Consider the following 23021-nt stretch of genomic DNA (forward strand, 5'->3'; position numbering starts at 1 on the left):
GGGATATTGCTACATTATCACTTCTCACATTACACAACAGGTGGCTGACAGGTCTCAGTGTCAACACAGTAAACTGAAAATTAATTTCTGGTTTTCATAATACATTGAACCATTAAGCAATTAAATAAGTTACATATGTACAATAGACTAAACACAAATATCCCAAGCATAGTGCACTGTATGAATGCATCTGCTAAGTGTTTACTTGACTTTTTAAGCATATACAAATAGAACCCAACCACAGAATAACTACTTTTTAAGAGAGATGTACTGTACAGGAACCTATTAACCAAGGCAATAGGCAATAAAATTGAAACCATTTTATTTGTCTTGTGGCAGTTACCGCAATGACTTGTCTAATGGAAATCAAGATATATAATATTGTAAATAATGGCTCTGATGGCCAAAAAGAATTATACTTGTTTGTTTAAGAAGGATACGATTATTGATACTGGAGCTTTTAATTCAAAGATGAAGCCCAAAAATATTGTGATTCATATCTCATGGGAATATAACTAGGACTGAAATATTATATCCTTTATATGTTTTCACTAGAATTCAAATATTTAGTAAAAGCATATAGCCCATTGTTCTTGAAGCTGCATATGCCTTTTTTTCCAAGATGCTTCATTCTTGTGCTTCATCTTTGGGTTTATAATTGAGATTTTCTTTGGCAGAGATATGCTAATGGAATAAACAGCTCTCCATTTAATGACTGATACCACAGCAGGCACCAGGGGCAAATGTTTAATTTAACCAATACTTTGAGAATGAAAAAAATATTATTAGATTTTCACTGATGTTATGCCTGATTCTACTAAGAAGGGACAGGGAATGTAGAAAGTGTAGCAGATCCATATAGAGTTTCAATGTCATCAGTTGGCATTCATGCCAAGTTTTTAACATCATCACAAGAATATAAATTGTTCAAATGTCCAGCTCAAAATTTGCTGATTGAGTTGAATAGGCATTTTAATTTTCCACGTTACGCTATTTTTCATGATCCATATGACATTGCATCAGGGTTGATACGGATCATTTAAATTTTGAACTTGTCAAATTCTAACCAGAGAGTACTAGGACCCACTGTCAGATAATTCTACCAGTTTTTCTGGATTTTCTTAAAATTGAAATCAGTCCCATTTATATTTTTTCATAATGCTAATGCTTCATTTATCTGATGGTTTAAACAGTCTTTGTTTATTTCCCAAGAAACAAATGATTGTTCAATGGATTTCTGGTACTGTGAATTGTGGCTTCCTGTCCCTGAACTAAATAAAGTTCTGTTTTATTCAGCCTCTTGGCTTCCTAAAATTGTTTATACTTACTCAGAAATTAGCCAGGAGTAAGCTAATGAAAATAGTTCATACATAGATAAATATAAGAGACACTTATAAGAGCAGGAAGCAATGATGCACGAGCTCATCAAGTTAAGACTATGACTAAAATGATTGATAATAGATAGCAATAAAATGTTTTGGACATTGGCTGAAAACAGTAGTCTTAGTATTGCATATAATTGCATATAATATGGTCACACTCCATAAGATTAATTGTGGGAATCATTTAACTAGAGTTCCAGTTAAATCCACTCATATCCCAAATTGGCATGTTAGGTCTTTCTAGACCCACTTTCTCTGGCATGCCTTAATTATTTCAATTGGTATTGTGTTATTTCCTTAAAAAAAATTAAAAAAAAATCTATGGGAGCATCAGGTTAAATGTTCTTTCCAAATTAGTAAATTTTAGTGATTGTTTTTTTCTGTGGTTCAGTATGATGATTATAAAGAAATTGCTAGGACTGTCATAGTTCAGTTTGGCTTGCATATGGAGAGACATATGGATGCAAGCATTCTGGAAGGAGGCTTAGTCATTTAGAATCATGTCAGTTATTTATAAATACATTGAATTCTTAATTGAAAGGCAATCTACAAAAAGCAGCAAATTCAAGTTAAACTATCTACAATCTCTAGGCTGTGAGATATTAGCATGTGGAGAATATTTACTATATAGTGATGTCATAGAACTGGACAGAACATGGAAAAAACTCTGACATTTCCTTCTATTTGTATCATGATTTGTTTATAGGTATATATTATTTGATCAAAACAAATAATTAATGAAAATTGACACAGGAGATAAAAGTATTAAAGTGACAACTAAGGAATTTGTGTGTTTTAGTCTGTCTATATTTTTTGACATATGATTCCGCCTACCTCTTTGCAATGACATAGAAGCTTCGGCTACATGTAAACTGAGAAACTAATGGATGCTAACAAGTTTATCCTATTATGATAATTGTTGGATGAAATTCCATGGTTATATTTTATACCAAATATTAGAGTTCAGACACCTCCTAGCCTTTCCCCAGCCCCCCCAGCCCCACCCCCAATATTATATGCTATACAGCTGTTTTGCCTTTATCATAGCACTAGCACCAGCTTAAAATCCTGGCTTGGTTTTTGCCTAATACAAAACCACAATATTGCTGTGCTGCTACAGCCATCGCAAGCTGGCCAACTGCTTACATTTTTCACTCTGATAGATTACAGGGTTGGATTCCTGGAAAACTTAATTCACAGCATGCTGTCATTGACATTCACTCAGCACAAATCTTAGCCAGTGGCAATTTTTAAATTATAAAAGTGGCCTATGCATTTTTATGTTGTCATATCATCCTATCGCCTCATCACCACCTCATTACTGGATTCAGCATCTGGCTGACCTCTGAGCTTGGGAACTAAAGAGAGTCAAGACTGATTAATGCTTGAATGTGAGATTAATACCAAGGCTATAGATTAGAATGAGAAATTAAATATCAGCCCAAAAGGCAATGGCAGACTAAATCCACGGTGTTGCCAATGAAACAGCATGGATGAGCCCATGAAATCGCCAGGAAGTAATGTTGGCTCAAAGGACATTCCACCCTTAATTTTATAATCTAAAACTTTGAAGAAATTATTTATGTTAAAATCGGCTATTCACTCAGATTGGAACATTATGGCCATTTGCAGCAGGTTGCAGACTGGTCAGGTATCTCTGGAGACAGTGGAACTTAGAAATAATAGAAAATATTTGTAGCTCGGGTTTTAGATTTTGGCAGTGGTTTGCTCTCCAAGCTTGTTTCAATTTAGTTTCTGAATGTTTCATTACCAGACTAGGTAACAACACCAGCAAGATTCTTGTCCTATTCTCTTTTGCTTATCAATGTCTTGTTTGGTGCCAGTTTGGTCAGTTGGTTGTGTGATTGGTTGTTCTTTTGGAACTATATTTAAATTCTGAGCAGCTGATTGTTTGTCTTGTTGATTGGTCATTCAAATGGTCTGGTTTCTTAAATCTTCATTTGCTGGATCTAGATCAATATGCTTGTTAATTGCTCCTTTGGCAAAATACCAGGCTTCAATAAATTCATGTGTGTGGCATGGCCAATGATTTTTGTCCCTTCTCAATCAAACTGGTGTTGTTTATTATCAGTATGGTTTGAGATCAGGGATTTTTGGTCATGCCGTTTAACTGCTAGTTGATGTTCATGAACCCTTATTTTCAATTGCCTTCCTGTTTGTTCCACATAGAATTGCTTACAATTGTTGCAATTGATTATGTCTTCTATGTTGCTGTTGTCTTCATTCTGTATTTTGTCTTGGACTTTAGATAGCTCTTTTCTGAGTGTGGTTTTGTGAGCGGAACACAAAACCACAGCAGAACTTACTTCTGTGTTAAGAAGAAGGCTATCTAGGACTAGATTGCCAGTAGGCCAGTGCTTAACAGTCCTTCTATTAATGTTCTCATTATACCACTAGCTATATTGCCAGATAACTTTATAACCAGAAATAGGTCTGTGAAATATGAAAGATGCTCAAGTGCAATCTCATATAGGCAGTCCCTGGGTTAAGAACTTTCAGAAAACTCATATTTATGAGTAAACTGCCATAAAAGCCTATGTTCAAAAAAAATGAGTTAAATGTAATGGTTCATAATAACACACAACTTTATAATACTCATGAAAATATTGTGTGGCTTTAGCAGTTCACTGGTTCAAGGAAGAAGACAGCCTGCCATTTCAATGATCATTTTTCTTTTATTTACCCTTGTAACTATCCTTCCGAAGCATAAATCCAGTCCAAGTGCTGGTGATGCATGAAAGAAAAGGAAAGTGATCGCAACTGAAAATAAAGTGGAAATAATAAAGTCATCAGAGCAGCAGGCAGTAGCTTTTGAGAAAGAAAACTGAGATCGAAAACTCCAGAACCGAAAGAGTTAGCTGAAGCCTTTTGTTTCAGTGAAGCAGGAATGGCAAAGTTATAGAGGAAAATCCTAATACAGAGAGGCTCACCAAAATTTACCATACAGTTACCAAGACCCTCAAATGCTTCAAGGCCATGTATGATGAGAAAATGAAAAATTATTTTAAAATATTCTGTAAATATCATTTCAGTGCATTGATGCAAATAAGTACTAAACCTGGAAATGAGTAGTATAAAATGTCTTGAACTAAAGTCCTGTTTTTTAATTTTGTACTTACTATCTTTAATAAAAGATAGACATATGCAGAAAACTATATTATATTATTACCTACAAGAATCAAGATTCATGAATTGATGATTATATTTAAGAAAGGCCAGCATCAGATCATTTGAAAACTTTACAATATAGATTTACCTATCAGGTCTCCATTAAAGAACATACATATTGAATTTAATCTTTAGCAGGCAAAACTCTTGATAGGTTAGTTTGGTTTGTTAATAATGTATTCATAAAAATAGTCAGAATCTTTAAACCTCTAGATGACTTATGTGTCTATTGCGTTTGCTGTCAAGATATTGACGGTTGATGGGCAAGTTCAGAACCTCTGCTCTCTCTTTATCTTAAAACCAAACTTGTCCTTGCAGAAAAAATATCTTTGTTCAGAGGTCACTATTTATTTATTTATTTATTTATTTATTTATTTATTTATTTATTTATTTATTTATTTATTTATTATTTAAATTTCTATACCGCCCTTCTCCTTTCGGACTCAGGGCAGTAAACAGCCAAAAATAAAACATTCGTACACAAAAGTTAAAATAGTTTTAAAATAATTAAATAAAGTTTGGCCCATAATTTAAAACATTTCAATTAAAATCAGTATCAATTTTAAAAACCAATATAAAATCAGGCCAGCCCAGCTAACTGAAAGAAATAGGTTTTAACGGCCCGATGAAAAGTCCGGAGGTCTGGGATCACTTGTATCTCTGGGGGTAGATTGTTCCAGAGAGTAGGTGCCATCACAGAGAAGGCTCTCCCCCTGGGGGGTCGCCAGCCGACATTGTCTGGCTGACGGCACCCTGAGGAGGCCCTCTCTGTGATAGCGAACTGGCCAGTGGGAGGCAATTGGTGGCAGAAGGCGGTCCCATAAGTACCCCGGCCCTAAGCCATGGAGCGCTTTAAAGGTGATCACCAACACCTTGAAGTGCACCCGGAAGTCCACCGGACTATCCTGAAAGTCCTTCAAATAGAGTGATATTGTCTATTAAATAGGACAAGTGGCCTATTTGTCAAATAAGGATTGTTTTGCTGCTTGAACGTTATCTCTTTGTCCACTCTTGTCTACAACTGACTTTCAAGAGTATTTTAGTCCCCTTCCCACATTTTTATCTTTCTAGTAGCTCCTAACACATTTATTTATGGAGCTACAAGAATAACATGCAAGAAATTATATTCAATTGCTCACTAAGAAGTAGTGTTAATGCTTGCAACTTTCACTGCTAGGGTCAAAAGGTGCAAGGCTGCAAGGTTAATGGAGCTAAGAAAATTACCGTATTTTTTGGTGTATAAGACGTAACACCCCCCCCCAAAAAAAGTGGGTGGAAATGTCTGTGTATCTTATACAGCAAATGTTGCTGAACCCCTGCCCATCCACCATCCACCAGCCCCCACCCATCAGCCTCTGCCTCTTAGCAATTTATATCCTTGCAGCAAATAGCTTCAGCACAGCCTGATTTAGCACAAGCAGCTGATTGGTGGTTGGATCGGCCTCCCGGAATATTGTCTATCAGCTGTTCCAGGCTGCAGGGATTGATGCTTCTGCCTATCGCCAACTCCGCATGCGCCATTTTCAGCCTCCGCACATCCCATTTTTGGCCCATTCCAAGCAGTGGGGATAGGCGGTGGTAGTAATCCCTGCCACCTGGAACAGGTCAAAAATGGGACATGCGGATGCCAAAAACAGGGCACACAGAGGCTGAAAATGGGACATGCGGAGGCCAAAAATGGGGCATGCAGAGGTGGCAGCAGCAGTGATGGGTGGCAACAGCAGCAATCCCTGCAGCCTGAAACAGCTGATAGGAGGTATTCCTGGAAGCTGATTCAACCGCCAATCAGCTGCTTATGCTAAATCAGGCTATGCTGAAACTGACCAGGCTGTTTGCTGTTTGCTGCAGGGAGGTAAATTGCTGGGAGGCAGAGGCAGATTTTTCCCTCCTTGTTTTTCTCTCCAAAAGCTAGGTGCATCTTATAGTCCGAACCATCTTATAGTCCAAAAAATATGGTAAATTATTGGTTATGTATTATTTCATTGCACTTTGTAAGATATAAACACAAATAAAAATATCTTTAGAGTGGCATGTGTAATGGTACCAAAATTATAATTAGCCATTATAGCAATGTTACATACAGGAATCATAAAACGGTTCAAAATGTTATGCTAATTTCTGTTTCAAATTATATTAAGGTAGAAATTATTTCAAGACCTACCAAGAACAGCATGTAAGGATGTACATGGAAGCATAGTGATAAGACCTGATTGACAAATGAAAAATACTATTTTTTTCTTTCAATATTTTGAATTTCTTTACATTAATAGCAGAATACAGTCAAGCTTTTAATAACTAAGTTACTTCACCTGTAAATGATGCAGAATACAGTAGATGTTTTGCATATAAATATAAAGTTATAATTTTTCTTTGTTTTTGTTTTTGTTTTGGAAAGCCAAGGCATCTGATACTAACAACGCCTAAAAATTACATCTGTATTCAGTCCACAAAATCCATGTTAATGTTGACTTTGAACTGCTGCAGACCTCAATGCTTAATGATCTGCCTAATTTATGGCCATTTTTCATTCCCGGCTATGCATTTTAGACAAAATATAGTCATTCTTTTTCAAACTACTTCCTTTATGGTTATCTCAATAAATCTTTTTCCACTTCAGTTTAGTAGGGAAGTGACTTTAAGAGAAAGGGAAAGAGGGAGAGAAGGAACGAGTGAATGAGAGAGTGCGTGAGGAAGGAAGGAAGGAAGGAAGGAAGGAAGGAAGGAAGGAGGGAGGGAGGGAGGGAGGGAGGGAGGGAGAGAGAGAGAGAGAGAGAGGGAAGGTTGATATGAAGGACAATGTGTTGGGGAAATAATTTTTTCAATAGTCATTTCTTCCTGGGCCTCTTAGATATTGAAAAGTCCATGGAACGCTAGTTCCTCCATTTCACACCAGGTAATACATCAAGCCTGACATGCACGTCACAACAAATACAGCCATTCAACTCCCAGGCCTTATTCTCAGAGGATCAGTGATGGTCCATTTTGCGGCTGAAGCAATTTAGATAGTCTTTTGCAAGCCTTGATCCAACATTGTAAAAATTCTTGTTCCATCATTAAAAAAACATCAGTTACAACTACATCGCTCATATTGTTGATATATATTTTAATATCTTCCCATTGCTACTACATTTGCTTTCTTCCCATAGGCCTAATTCCTAAAACAATCTAAAAAGAGTAAACCTCAAGAGGAGTTTTCATTCTCTAATTTTGTCTTTTTGTCACTTACAGTATTTGAAGAAGACAGTTGTAACATGATATACCGGTAGGTTGCTCTGAAACATTAGCAATGGAGTCTACTAGATGATGGATCTCCAACCATCCATCAATGCCAAACCTCAATATAGCAACCAAGAGGTCCCTATACTTAGATTCTACTCTATCATAGTCTTCACAAGTAGACAGACATGAAACCAAGAAACTGAGATTTGGAACATGAAGACAATTATTTCAATTTCCTTACTTGACTTTTATCAGATATGTTATCGATACAGTCTGTAACTGTTTTCTTGTATTTCACAAACACACTTAGCAATCTCTGTTGACCTTTAAGACTTGTTATTTCTCTTTATATCTGAAAGAAACATTACAGGTAATCCTTGATTTAGTGACCATTCAAAGTTACCACTGATCCCAAAAAAGATCTTAAGTCCCAGATATTGAATTTCCAACAGCAGCATCTCCTGGGTCACGTGATTGCATTTTGGGTACTCAGCGGTTTATATTTAAAATTCCTCAGAGTTATTGAAATCCTTAAACATCCATGTGTATATATAGCAATCTAATGAGCATAATGATTTACATACAGAACTATATGTATATACTATGTTACTTTAGAGATGTTGTTCTAATTGTTCATTGGGAGCTATGTAAAGTTTGATATCAGATGCGCAGCTATATAAATGCTTTAAATAAAATAAATAAAAATATCAAGGAAATCATGGGGATATCCTTAGTGTGGCATACTAGTAACCATACTCAAAAAATGAGAGGTAGAAGAAGATGGTTACTTCAAAATTTAAGATTGATCATATTTCATTTCAATTTCAATTTGCTCGCTAACAATGAATTACATATTATTACATATGACTATACCTCATATACCTAATAATTTGTTTATCTTCTGCCACATTGAAAAGAACAGTTTTAATGAGAAATCAAAAGGCAGACATACAGACTCACGCACATTCTTGCCTTAAGGTTGCCTCTCTCTCTCCACTAAGGCCAAAGTTCAGTTTTCTAATGTTGTTCCTCGCATGGCTGTAGGATACTAAACAACGATAATGGCGCACCAGACAGCAGTGTCTGTAGATAGCCTGTTTCACTGTTTTGTTTCTAATCCATCAAGCACTCAAAAAGACAAGCTCTCTTGAGACCATGGAACTTGCTGACGTTGCTAAATTGACTTCTTTGATCAGAGAAAAGACAATGTCTGCTTATTGTTGACTGGAAACACCTTACAGACTTTTTGCATGAGATAGGGAAAAAATGAACTCAATATCTATGTTTTTTATGATTATACAGCATAATAGATTATAGAAAGGAGTTATAACTGCAGAGTAAAAGCTAATTATATCATTGTACTTATAACTGCTATAAAAAAGATCAGAAGCTATTTATTTGTATTCTTCTTTCTTCTCTATTTTTCTGTTACTTTCTCCCCCCCCCAAGTTTTTTTTTGCACTTTTAGTTTTTTCTTTTATTTCTTTCTTTTTCTTTACTTTTTCTTACTTTTTCTTAATTTGTATTAGGTTTTATCTTTCGTTCTAAAAATATAATATTCCCTTCTAGCCCCTATGGGTGATGTATCTATGTGTGTGTATTTGTAAATAACAAAAACAAGAAAATCTCTTCAAGAAGATTTCTTTTGGCTTAAATATTTATAAAAGTTATGGTTGCTATTATTCATAACTTCTAAAAGATAAACATGAATATTTTTTTTGGCATTGAAGGCTATTTTGGAAATACGTCAAGAGCACAAAGGCTCTGGTAAATCTGCATGTGGGTGAGTGAGGCTGTGTCTGGGGATTGTCATGTGTGTTGGGCTTGGTTTCTGGGTGTTATGTGAATTTCATTGTATGGGTATACTGTGTATATACGTACAATGACAATAAACTTTATATTAAAAAATGTAAAATTAGAATTAATAAACATTTAAATCCCACACAGCTGAACATAGCTGAAGATTATATACAATGTACATGGTTGGAGACTTATTACATATTTGAGAATATTATACTTGAATACAGGAAAAAAATGCACCAGATCTTTGGAACTGATCACCTCAGTTTTTAATCACTGGAATCTATGTTGTATCCAGACAATATGGGAAAACTGAACATCAGTCTAGGAGGAGATGCTCAGCCTATCTTTGAAGGGATTCCTCTGAAGGAATAGGTGTCTACTTTGGAAATTTTTCTATCTTTTGGAGAGAAAAGATTTTTTTGACCAGATTTCTATATTTTTCCAAACAAATTAATAAATTAACATTCAATAATAAGTCAACTTATTCAATAACATGATAATGTACACAAACAGTATTCTGAGCACAAAGGCTATATTAATCAGGAGAAAGAACGGGAAATTCTGAAACATATGTAGAATAAGCTATACTTTATTCATTTCTTTTAATTTTATTTCATCTTAAATTTAAAATTGATCTAATTGTTGTCATTGCCCTTTTCTAAATTTTATGATGAGAACCCCAGCATGCTAATCAGAAATATGACACTTATATACCTATTAGATAAAAGAATTCTCCCCCCCCATCCAGAAAATTAACAACACAAAAAAGAGGAAATAATAACTATACAGTAATGAGGCAAAGTCTTGCTCATCTCCTAAGAAGCCTTGCAGGTTCAGCTGGGGAAATGCTGAAACAATAGAGGTGCTTCATGAAATGTGACCTCATGCACTCATATTTGAACAACAGCTGTGTTTTCGATGCAGAGGTACACCTTGAAATCACAACGAACATGGTGTTTGAAAGCCAAGATCTCCCTATGATACATGATATTGCTGATAGACAAATGTGACTTTCTGCTGGCAGTCCTGAATCCGATATAGCCAGCATTTGTTTGTACACTTTCAAGACTCTAAATTGAAGCTAAACCATATACAATTATAATAATTGTCGACAGGATTGAACAGATAGTTTTCTTGCAGAAAAGCTAAACATTCCCTTCTTCCATGCCATTCAGTGACAAAGATAGAGAACCCATAGCCCATTAGCTACCTAGAGCCCCCAGTTCTGCTTTTTGCTTGCCCTGGAATCCCTCACATTCAAATTGTCAAAACACAATAGCAAATCACCAAATTACAACAGTACTATATTGTTTTTCTCTGACTAAGGAAGGGAAAAAGCAGAGACAAAATAGCTAACATAATAGATCCAAGTTCTAGTGCCTCTATCCAGAAACATCATAGTGACACACTACATAGCCCTACAATCCTCAGCTGCATAAAAAAAGAAGTGTGATTTAAATTGGACAAAGAGATGCTCTTCTATCAGTGACCTAATCCATTTGCCCACAGCAGCATTACATTTTTGTAATATGTCAGTACAAAACTGTCCAAACAAAGATAACAAAGATGATTTATTGGGCTACCAATTTCATGATTTATCTATCTAATTTAATCTTAGCTGGTCTTTAGACTACCCCGTCTCATAAACCTACTTCCTGATTTCTATTCTAAAAATCCACTGAAATAACTAAACCAATTTTTACAGCTGCACATTAAATCTACAACTGTTCTTCCAGACCATGTGTCATTTGTATGCTACAGACCTTTAACAAAGCCATAGTTCCTAATTTTATGCAAAAGACCAATCCTTACCGTTTTATTGCTTCTTCTTGTTTCCGGCGCTTTTCGTTCTTTTCTTTCAAGTAAGCCAGGTTGGTTTCATTTCTCATGCGATCGTTCTCCCGAGCAATGTCAGATGCATTCTGTATAACTAAGCCATCATAGGCCTTCAGGCCCATATCTTCAATGTACTGGAGAAAAGTGCCCAAAGTGACCTCCTCCTGATTAGAATTCATCATCTTGTGGGAAATACTTCCTGCGGGTTGACAAAAGGAAAAAAGTTCATGCACACATACATTTTTTTCACTGGTTCTCTGTCCATTGTTAAATCAGTGAATAATTCAAAATTCGTCGGGTTTTTCAAATGTAATTTTATTTAAGGCTGAAAACGGTTTGAGTTATTGTTGGATTTTGTATTTAAAAAAATAAGGATTATCCATTCCATGCTTCTTTGTGTCACTGACCTAATAGAATTTAAAACTTTCGAACTTTTTGTTTGAGCGTGCTCCAATTTGGGCTGCTGTTAGCTGTGTGAGCTCTGTTTTAAATGAATTGCATCAAATAGAAGTTTTATTGCTATATACCGAATTAGCTTTTTTTTCTTCCTTTCTATTCTCTCCCACTTTGCTTGATGGAAAATACTGGAAATTTCAGAAATTTGTTTACTGAGTATTATTTTTCTTTTTTATCATCAAATACAACTGATTTAATTAGAACTTTTATAAGGTCTAAATTTACAACAAGCATTTTCTAATGTTGTGACCTGTTTCATATAAACACACATACACAGAGACAAATTTCATGGTTTTATTTATTCTTTTATTTACGTATTTATCATATTTCTACACTGTCCATCTCACCTAAGTGCTATATGGATTAATGTACAAAACTTGGCTGTCATCCAAGGAAGCATTCACACCAAATCCATATGTTCCTTTGCTTAAGATAAATTCCATGCATCTGATTGAAGTTGATTGTGATCCATGCAAGCTTTGGCAATAGTAGAGGCATTTCTAAAGTGCTACCAGATTGCTTTGGAGTTTATTTATTTCATCTTTATTTAGAAAACAAGTTTTAAAAGCAACCCTCAAGGGAACGTATTGATAATACTCTCATATAAAAAGTATTACAGCTTCTAATTACATTCAGCCATTATAATCATATTTAATTTTAGATGCTTGGAGAACACCTCAGTATGAGTTCATTTCTTACTTTTGACAACAAACAACAATACTGAGGCCTATATGCTTAGTAGTGAAGCAAAACATGAAGTTAGAAGGGTTGTTTGCCTTTTCACCATATCCCACGCTGCTGAAAATCAACAAATTATATTCAAAAACATTTCAGAATTTGAAATGGCAAAGATAGGACTGAATCAAAGTGCCTGAGTAAAAGGCAAATCTTGCAATAGTTCCACCCATGCAAAAAGAAAAAGAAACCACCCCCAACAGTTTTTTGCCCTATCTGTTCTCAATAATTTGGTGAAAGAGAAATTTATTTTTGAACTGCCTGTTGAAGAAGATAATTTCAGTGAAATTCTCACAGGTGGGATATGGTGTAGTCCTTATGAAACAAACCATAGGATGCATGAATATGCTGTATTTCATTCTAAATCATCTCACCACCAATCTGTGGCCTTGCTAGGCTTGTCAGAGTTCAGTTAAATCCCAAGGAAAGACATTACTGTACTTTTTTCATTGGCTTTTTCAGGCTGAAAGGTTTGGACCACAAAAGAAGCCTTAAAGATATGAAAAACCAAGTAGCAGAAAACAATAGCAGCATTTGCACTGTCTGCCAATTCTAACAGTGAAATTGGAAAACACTACCAAAGAAATACCAAAGAAATATTCAGGTATACTAACTATAAAGTAAGAAAACTTTGAGATAAATTAAATTCAAGCATGATGAATTTAAACCAATGGGAATAAAATAAACTATAAATTAGGAACAGTCATTTACCCTAGTCCTAAGAAAGGATCAGCAACCTTGTTTGTTTTTAATTTCTGCATTGATTATGTGTCTCTTTGCTTTAATTGTTCTGGATTTCAAATAGTTAAGATTGCAGATCCAAATTATCATTCATAAAAGGTAAAGGTAAAGGTTCCCCCTTGCACATATGTGCTAGTCGCTCCCGACTCTAAGAGGCAGTGCTCATCTCCATTTCAAAGCCAAAGAGCCAGCGCTGTCTGAAGGTGTCTCCGTGGTCATGTGGCCAGCATGACTCAACGCCAAAGGGCGCACAGAATACTGTTACCTTCCCACCGAAGGTGGTACCTATTTTTCTACTTGCATTTTTTACATGCTTTCGAAGTGCTAGGTTGTCAGAAGCTGGGACAAGTAACGGAAGCTCACCCCGTTACGCAGCACTAGGTATTCGAACATATGCAATACTTCAGGTTCAAAGCAAAATTTGCTTTGGAGTACATGAGATATACCTGAAACCTTATCCAGGGGTTTCATCCATACAATCCAAAGCACATTTTTACCATTAAATACAAAGCCTAATATTTCTGTGGTATACTAGTCACTTTCCTTAACAAACATTTTTGTGAAAGTAAGGTGCCTGAACAGCTACACGTAAAGAGAGCTAAACTAAGCTGGAAAAAGAATTGCTGCTTTCACAATTCAAGAAAAGGTGCTTTGTACACAACATCTCTTTTGAATGATTTACACAAACTGTAATGTATAGTTTTACTAAAAACATTATACAATTCAAATTTCCTTGTCTCCTTTATTAATTTTTGTTTGATGGTGAGGAAAAATAGGTGAAAGGAAGAATGGGAAAAGACTAGAGGTATAGAATATAGGATGATGAGTTTGAATCTTAAAGAGACAGCAGTAATTTACAATATTGTTATCGTTCTTCCATTCAATCACACATGATTCTCAGACATTGCCTCTACAGATCCCTGCAGTTTTCTTGGTAAGGTTTTTCAGAAGTGGTTTCCATTGCCTCCTTCTTAAGACTGAGTAAAAATGGATTGTCTCAAAGTCACCAGCTGGATCTATGCCTAATATGAGACTAAAATTCATGGTCTTCTAGTTTCTAGTCTGATCCCTTAACCACTACCCCAAACTGGCGTAGTTTGTACTGTACAAATTTTGAACTAAGCAGCCTAAATCCAAATGTAACTTGCAATACATATTAAGGAAAGCCATATTTTCTTCAACACCAATGAAGCTAACATAGAGTGGCACTAAATAATACATAATATTAACACAGAAGTCAGTTTTCCAAAGTTTTCTCAGTCATTCTTACATTCTTTAAGGTAAATTAGTATTATGAACTTTTTGAGCTATGAACAATATTATATTAAAAACACTAAACTGAGCTTTGTATAACTTCATCAACCAGTATTTGAAGTGAATGAGAACCCCAAGCTTCACCATGTAATCACTTTGCTATGTTATAATCCTTTATATTCTAGGAAATATTACTGTATTTAGCCTTTAGTAATTTGATTTCAAGATTTCATTGCCTGTACATAGCAGATTGTCACTGAGCTGATTGTATTAATAACATTTGACTTTATTAACATTTAAAGTAGGTTATGTGTTTTTCAACTTATCTATTATTATTGTTCTTGGTCTTTTACACTGTTTTAAACCTATTGCATGCAAGGGAAATATACAATATTTATACAATACAAAATATATAGAGAAATAATAATTTCTCTAAAAATAAGCTTTTAAGGATCCAGCTTTACCTACAAGCAGGGCATTTTTCACTTTTCCTCACAAAATTTCTTATTTCCTGAACTGCATGTCTATTAAATATGTTCAATCATGAGGTTTTTTTTTTTAAAGAAAATGTCTGCATTTTAGGATTGCAGGATACTTTTTCTCTTCATTGTGGCAGAACATGGGATTGCCCTGTCCATTCTAGTTTCTTGATTAACCCACTTTTCCTACAAATCAAATTGTACTCACCACTTCTTCATGCTATTGGACATATAAATGATGAATCAGTTATCAATTCAACCCTAAATATCAACAATTTAAGAGTGAATGTCATGCAGCATATACAAGCTTGTCATTTGATGAATACAGAAAATATTCAGCCATCTAACTCTGCTACAAGTCCGAAGTTTATGTATGGAGGTCACAGTTTCCTTTAAAACACAGCATGGTTTAAAAAATTTTTACTACTTTTCCTTCATCTCTTGCTTTATGGTCATGATGGGACTGCTGTGATAGGAAGAAATGCCTTAGAATCATTCTGGGCAAAAGGTTTTCTGCGGAGAAGAAATGAAGTTCTCAGAAGGTGTCTTTTTACTTTTTATTTTTCCTGTTGATTTATTCAGCTTACACAACAAGGTCACTGAGTGATACATTCCTTTTTTGGCCTGTGAATACTCCAGTGACTAATTGCAATGGGATGATAACAATGCATGTGCAATTTCAGTAAATGAAATTAAATAATTGATTCAGTTTTTCAATCAAGTGTCTCTGATTTCCTAAAAAGTGATGACTTAATATAATAAAAAAACCTGAAGAACTCAGATGCTAAAATCACTCAGTAAAAGGGGAAAGGGGAAACCCATGACTTATGTCAGACTAATTAAACAACAATGTTCCAGTTCTTCTAAGGCTATGACATGATGGTGAAGAACATATATGTAAAAATATGTGTATTATACCTGATCTCATATAACTGCACTGGTTAAGTCAGCTTTCCACCATTTAGTAGTTTCTGGATGAATTGCTAATTAAATTCCAAGAATTTTTTCCTTGGTAATTCTGTGAATTACAATCCCAATTTAGAGAGTGATGAGTTGGAGATACTAAGGCTAAATCATAAAATTTTGATGATTTATATAATGGGGAAGTGTCAAGGGATGGAGTGAAATTATCTGAAAAGATTATGATAAATAGCACATAAACAAACAGATTAGAGAACTAATGTGTGACCCATCTCAACGTCTTCTTTCCCAAGAATTTCACTGTTGAAGGAAATTCTTTGTAAACAAAAGGAAGTAAACTTACATTTGTCCTCTCTATTAACAGCATTGTGGAGGAAGAGACATCTTCAAGATGCTATAGAAAAAAATTATACTGTACATCTTCTAATTTATCTTATTATACCTCTGGAAGGTAGTTCAGGTTGCAACTGATGTACAAGTCAGAATCATCTAATAAGTTTCATGGCCCAGTTGGGAACTGATTCTGAACCTTCCCCAGTATTAATTCAGCATTATAATTTCTACATCAAATTGTCTCTCATGCAAATTTTGCAGAATGATGCTCATTTGTTAAAACAGTTCTCTGCGTGACCCCCAGCCATTTTCAGCACACTTAAGAAAATCCTTATTTGGAGTTTCTTCAGTTTTGCATGGAAAATTCCCTAGTCAGCCTAAGAAGCCTCTTGACCCATATGGTTAGCCACATGAAGTTCCTTGTGTAGAGTTTCAAGTGGTTACTGTGATGCAATTTGTATATCTGGTTTGAGCTGTGCTGGAAAGAAAACAAAATGTGGACAAAGGGATAGGACAGGTTGTTAAAAGATAACCTTTTCCGGAAGTAAGAAATTAATTTCCTATCACTTTTATCCCTGTCTTGAATTACAATTGTATTTTTTTTTCCAGCTAAATGGAAGAATGTAAAAAGGAAGACGTTTTCAAGCTTACACAAGTCAGCATGCAGATTCCCCATTATTCTCTCTTTGATATGTTCATTTCTCAGCACATAAATTCTAATGGAACAATGACATCATCAAATAGCAGATGCATTCCATTCCAGTTGTACCATTTGGGTTCCGTTTGAATGATTTAAATGGTTACAAGACATTTAAGTGCAATACAGACCGACCACATTCTGTTTATACCAAACTGCTGACTGCAGCACCACTATAGGTGTATCGCACTCTAGATTCTCCTCTCTTTTAAGTTGCTGCCTTTTATGCAATGGCTTTTAGAAGACATATAATTTCTCGGATAGGCACATTGTCAATGAAACTCTCATATTGTGTCTGGATCCTTCCTTGTTAATTTTTAAGTGGACTTAATTTTTGAAAGGAAATTACTTCCTTTCCACATGGTAGACATGCTGAGAAATATTATTTAGGTTTTTTATATAGTCCTAAAATTACTGATGATGACAAAGATAGAGCAATGTCTAAACTTTTCTGCAAAGTCTTGGTAAGTTCAACCTACCTAGAAACTTTCTATGCACAGTTGCATTAATTTATTATATAGATGTATATGTACATGTAAGAGTAAGTGCACTAGTATATGTATGGGCATGCTTATGTGGTTGTGTTTGCATATGTGCATTTACATATATGTGTATTTTTTTCCCAACAGGACTTCACAGAGAATGAAGAAAAGCTCACTTTACAGATAAAAGAAGCCACTTGTGTGAAATTATTGGCAATAAAGAACTTTACAAACTGCATATATTAAGGATGGGTGTAATTTGCACAATAGATTCTCTTTCCTGCAGGCCATAGTCCACATGGCTTGAAGAACGTGGATCACTGATACTATTATTATGGTGGTTTATGTGTCAATGGTAAGACATTTATGCCATGATGCCTTTTCATATGTGTCTTAATCCCAAATGCAATTTCCTAACAAGAAATAACATATAACTAGAGTCTCAACAGCCAGAAGCAACCACAACTGACAAATTAAGCTTATCTATAGATAACTAGGGCTACATGGTTAGGTTCAAAATATATCATATTTGCTTAAGTATATGTCATCATGTTCTTGGAGGGGCATGTAGAGAAGAGAACAAGGTAAAGTGAAGATATTTTGTCTAAGAGAAAGAAATTTAAATGTGAAATATTAATGGTATGCTTTATATAAGAAATAATTAATATAGCTATAAAAGATATTTGCAGTGTGTTTCAGGAAAATAGGAAAAAACAGTTTAATAATTTAGCATGGCTTTTACAAACGAACACTCCACCCACTAAATTTTCTTATAAGACAGTCTAATGCACAGAAAAAGAAGAAAAAAAATCTCAATGCATTACATTTTAGTTTAGCTGCTGTTTAATTAATATTTTTAAAACATAGAAAGTTTTTCATTAGATACTTCTAGACTGTAAATTAGTCAATTTTTGCTGATATACATCTTTTACAGCATTTCATTTCATTAGCATGCTTGGACGTTGTTTTAAATAAATGGATGGATGGATAGATGGATAGATGGATGAATGAATAATGTATGTGCATGCATACATGCATACATATATATACATACCAAGATTAAAGTCCTTGGGGGACTGCTAAGTGCAATAATTAAAGGTGACTTTTATCTGTAAAAGCCCTTTCTTATGATTTAGCTCAGTGCAGTCTGAAGGGATATTTCAGCACCATTAAAAAAAACAACAACAGATTTTGCAAACTGGCTCAGTTTTTCTTCAGTTAAAGTGCTTGAGATCTCCTTGGCAAAGATATCCAAATTGTAGCATTCTGCATCTCCAGAAGTCAGTATGTTCAATTCAAAATACAGGTCTTCTCCATACAGGATTAAAAAAAGGCTTTTAAAGTTTGACTTTCAAAAATACAGTATTGGGAAGAGAGAGGATCTGGCATCTTAAATCCACCTTGAAAGAAAAGACAGTTAAGGTATCAGGGGGCACCAGTGGTACCCTGCTTTGAAGTCCAAAAGAAATGAAATGGGAGGGTTTTTTGCCCACTTCACCACACAGAAGATTACAGCACCAGCATATGTGATGATAGAGAGGGGGTTAAGGTGCCTCATTGGAGTGGATGCTGTGGAGACCAAGAGAAAGAAAAAGAATGGATAGAAAGCATTGTATCCAAATGGCTTCGTGCAGTTGGAAAAGCAGTCCTTGTTGCCATCTAAACACGGAAGGTTGTAAAACAGTCTTTCTTGCGCTCTTCCCCTCTGCCCCCCCTCCCCCTTCTCGCTGTCTCTTTCTCTCTCTCTCTCTCTCCCTTTCTGTTGATGCTGTTGTTGATTAATCAGGGATTCTCAAACAAAGAGCAAGCCTACCTTCGGCTTTGAGCAGTAATCTGAGGCTTCACTTTTCCTGCAATCCATTTGCATTCAGTAGCTGAGCAGCCAGCATTCTAGCACCTTGGACAGTTCCCTTTTTTGCTTTCCTTAGGCCCGTTGGGAAAAAAATAGAGGCAGGGGAACAAGTGAAGAAATGGCAAGAGACCGGAAAGCAGCAGCCTTCGACTCCAGCTTGCAGTCCCCAGGGGCGCAGCTGCTCATTAAAACCTCCTATACAGACGACAGATTCTCTCTCTTTTCTCTTGGCTACACAGAAGTCTGACCAGCAAAATAATCCAGTGTGGGTGTGGGTGTGGGTGTGTAGAATCTGAACAAATCCACCCTCTTTAGGTAGGACAAAATATGAAACAAGACTGTTCCATTCTTATCCCCCACTCCCCCCAAAATATCTCTCCACGGAGAATGGACAAGTTAACCTTTAGTCCTGGAAAGAGCAGCCACTTAGAGAGAACATTTAAGTCTCGGCTTGAGATTCACATATTGATGTATCGTTTGCACTCACCCTCGTTGTAAAAGCCATGCAAAGCTCACAATTACTGCTGACGCAGATTAGGCTGCTGCTTGGGGAATGGTAGGAGGAGCTTTTTAACCTCATCAAAACAACTTCCCACCACCTGCTCCCACTGCATGAAAACATATCTCCCCTACTTGGAATGAGTAACCATGTAATCATATGATTTGTAAGGCATTTGAGTCTAGTGCAAGACTTCCTGTAGGTTAGTGGATATGAAACAAATGAAGCTGTGATCTACATGATGTAGCACAATATTTTATAACGCCACTTTACTTTAACTATTAAAAGCGGAAATAGTTTTAGATCAGTATCAGAAGACATATATATATATATATATATATATATATATATATATATATATATATATATGTATGTATGTATATATATAAACAGTACATACATACATACATACATACATACATACATACATACATACACCAAATTTATATTCACTGATAAAGAAATAAAGGGAGACTAGAATAGATCTATTTCAAGCTATTTAGCTCTCATCAGCTAGCCATACCCTTACTCGGATTTTAGTAAGGGTATGGCTAGCTCATGAGAGCTAAATAGCTTGAAATAGATATATACTAGTTCCCTTTATTTCTTTATCAACAAAATATAAATTTGGTATAAAATGGTTTGTCGTGAATGCGACTACTTGAGGGTTCCTGGATTGGAGCTGAAAGGTGAAAGGGAAGCAGTATGCTCCCTCCCATATTGGGGTAGACTAGGTGCTTCGACAGAAAAACACTTTTTATATGTGTATGTATGTATGTATGTATGTATGTATGTATGTATGTATGTATGCATGTATTTCTCTTTAGCCAGGTTCTTCCTACATAAACCAAGATTTTTATGCAGCCCTAGTTCAGTGAAATCCCAATCCACTAGTTTCTAGGCTTTTTTTCTTCAGGCATCCAGCAAGCATCCTGCTGCCCATTGGGAGACTCACAGGACCAACTGTGCTAGACATACTGAAGTTAAAATATGTCAAGTTTATTATTTTGCTTTGCCTTTGGCTTCTATTTGCCTATTCATAGCTCACATACTGACCAAATTATACAGTTAAGTGAAAACAAAGAGGATACTTGGATGATAAATACAGAAGATCTATAACAATGGAGATGGTTTGAATGAATCATTATGGGGTAAGATAGAAGGAAAAGTTCTGTTACCACATGAAATGGTACTACCACAGTCTTTAGTCTGTAAGCACAGCATATATGTATTGAATTTCTTCCTATACCTTTCAGTTTCTAGTATTTGCTTTGATAAGTTGATCCAGATATAATAGTATCAAGGCACAAACTGTATTATGATAGATTTTATTGTCCATGTTTAACTGCATTTCACTAAATACAATTAGGATAGAGCCAAAGCTTTCAGAAGAGTATAATTCTTCAATCTCTAATTCAAATGGCCAGTGCTGGCTAATATGAGGCTGAATTATGAATGTATACAATATAGTGAATCTGACTAAATCATCTTGATTTCGTATTAAAGTAATATGTTCATATTAATATATATATATCCTCCACATATATCCTCCAGATATATGTTTATATATAATATATAATATAATATAATATAATATAATATAATATAATATAATATAATATAATATAATATAATATAATATAATATAATATATATATATATATATATATATATATATATATATATATATATATATATATATCCTCCAGATTTCTTGTTTTCCTTAGTTTCCCACATTTTTCTCAAAAAAGGAGCAAACAACTTGAATCTTGACCAGAGATGGATCCTAAACTTATTTATCTGGAATCCCAGCCATCATTAGTACCCAATTATTATTTTGAAATTGGTGGCATAGTTTTCCACTTTGTACATGAATACACACATGTATACTCACACACACGTGGACAATGTGAATGCTCCCCAATTTCAAAATTGTTCTGGGAAACCGCAAAAAAGAGGCTTAATATTCTTTTAAAAACAAATTTTTCTGGTGTATTTTCCCTAAAAATGTTAGCCAGATACAAGTCCCTTCCTCCACCAGTTGCATTTCATAACCTTGCCTTTTCCATAAAGCTAAAAATTACCTACCAGTGGAACAGTGCTCAAAATGTCAAATTAAATAGCAGTTACATTTAACTGCTATATAAAATTTTCTTTAAAAATAGCATTATTATATATTTCTTTAGCTGTAGCAAAGTATGAATCACTTGAAATTGGTTCCATGTCTAAAAACTAAAAGCTTATGATACAATTGAAATAATATTTGTAAATGCAGAAGGTCTATATTGAAAGAAACTTCCTAGACTTTCTAAATGATCATGGATGCATTAGTTCTACCACTGAAATTAATGGGGTATTCTAAATTTTAGAGTAGGGTATTTAGAGTATTCTAAATACTTTCAGCCACCACTGATCTAGAGCCTGACACCTGAGCATAAGACATTCAACCAGTGTTAGGTACATCTTTGGAATTTTTTGAAAAGAATATTGGCCCAAGCTTTATTGTAGCAGTTGGTAAATGTTGGATACAATGGATAGCTCTGATCTCAACTTTGTTGAATAAGCAACCATGGATAATAAATGGATATGCTAGCAGTAATGTGTGAGTAATGTTGTGGATTTGCCAGAAATGTTATAAATACTGCATTGCATATAGGACAAAGCTGTGATCACCTGACTTGTGTAGCCAATAAATAAGTGGACCTCTGGTAAAGGTGGTTGTTCTACAGTAGCAACCACATATGTGTTTTGTTTAGAATGTTGTAATGACATATACAATCGCAGTGGTGTAATATATTCGTACAAAAATGTAACAATGGTGGAGAAGACAATGGAAAACAATCACACTATATTTCTATAGGAAACTCATCAGTGAGCAATTATGATTACCAACCGCAAATAGGACATGATAGAATCATGGTGGCACAGTAGTTAGAATGCTGTATTGTAGGCTAATTCTGCCAACTGCCAGCAATTTGTTTCTCACTGGCTCCAGGTTGACTTGGCCTTCAGTCCTTCCAAGGTCAGTAAAATGAGGACCCAGATTGTTGGTGGCAATATGCTGAACCACTTAGAAAGTGCTATAAAGAACTATGAAGCGATATATATCTAAGTGCTATTGGTATTGCTATTGCTATACTAAA

The 23021-nt window shown here is 35.1% G+C and overlaps 1 protein-coding gene across 1 annotated transcript in view; it reads right to left on the bottom strand.

The window, feature by feature from the left end:
- NYAP2 (neuronal tyrosine-phosphorylated phosphoinositide-3-kinase adaptor 2) overlaps positions 1-11617 on the bottom strand; it is a 118947-nt gene extending 107330 nt beyond the window's left edge. Inside the window, exon 1 of the mRNA XM_070946174.1 lies at positions 11406-11617. Coding sequence (XP_070802275.1) covers positions 11406-11611 — 206 coding nt within the window. The 5' untranslated portion in view covers positions 11612-11617. The remainder of the gene's footprint in view (positions 1-11405) is intronic.
- Between the last annotated feature and the right edge of the window lie 11404 nt (positions 11618-23021).

This window comes from Pituophis catenifer, unplaced genomic scaffold (assembly GCF_029215685.1).
Source record: "Pituophis catenifer annectens isolate HBS135680 unplaced genomic scaffold, rPitCat1.0.hap2 SCAF_6, whole genome shotgun sequence".
NCBI lineage: Eukaryota > Metazoa > Chordata > Lepidosauria > Squamata > Colubridae > Pituophis > Pituophis catenifer.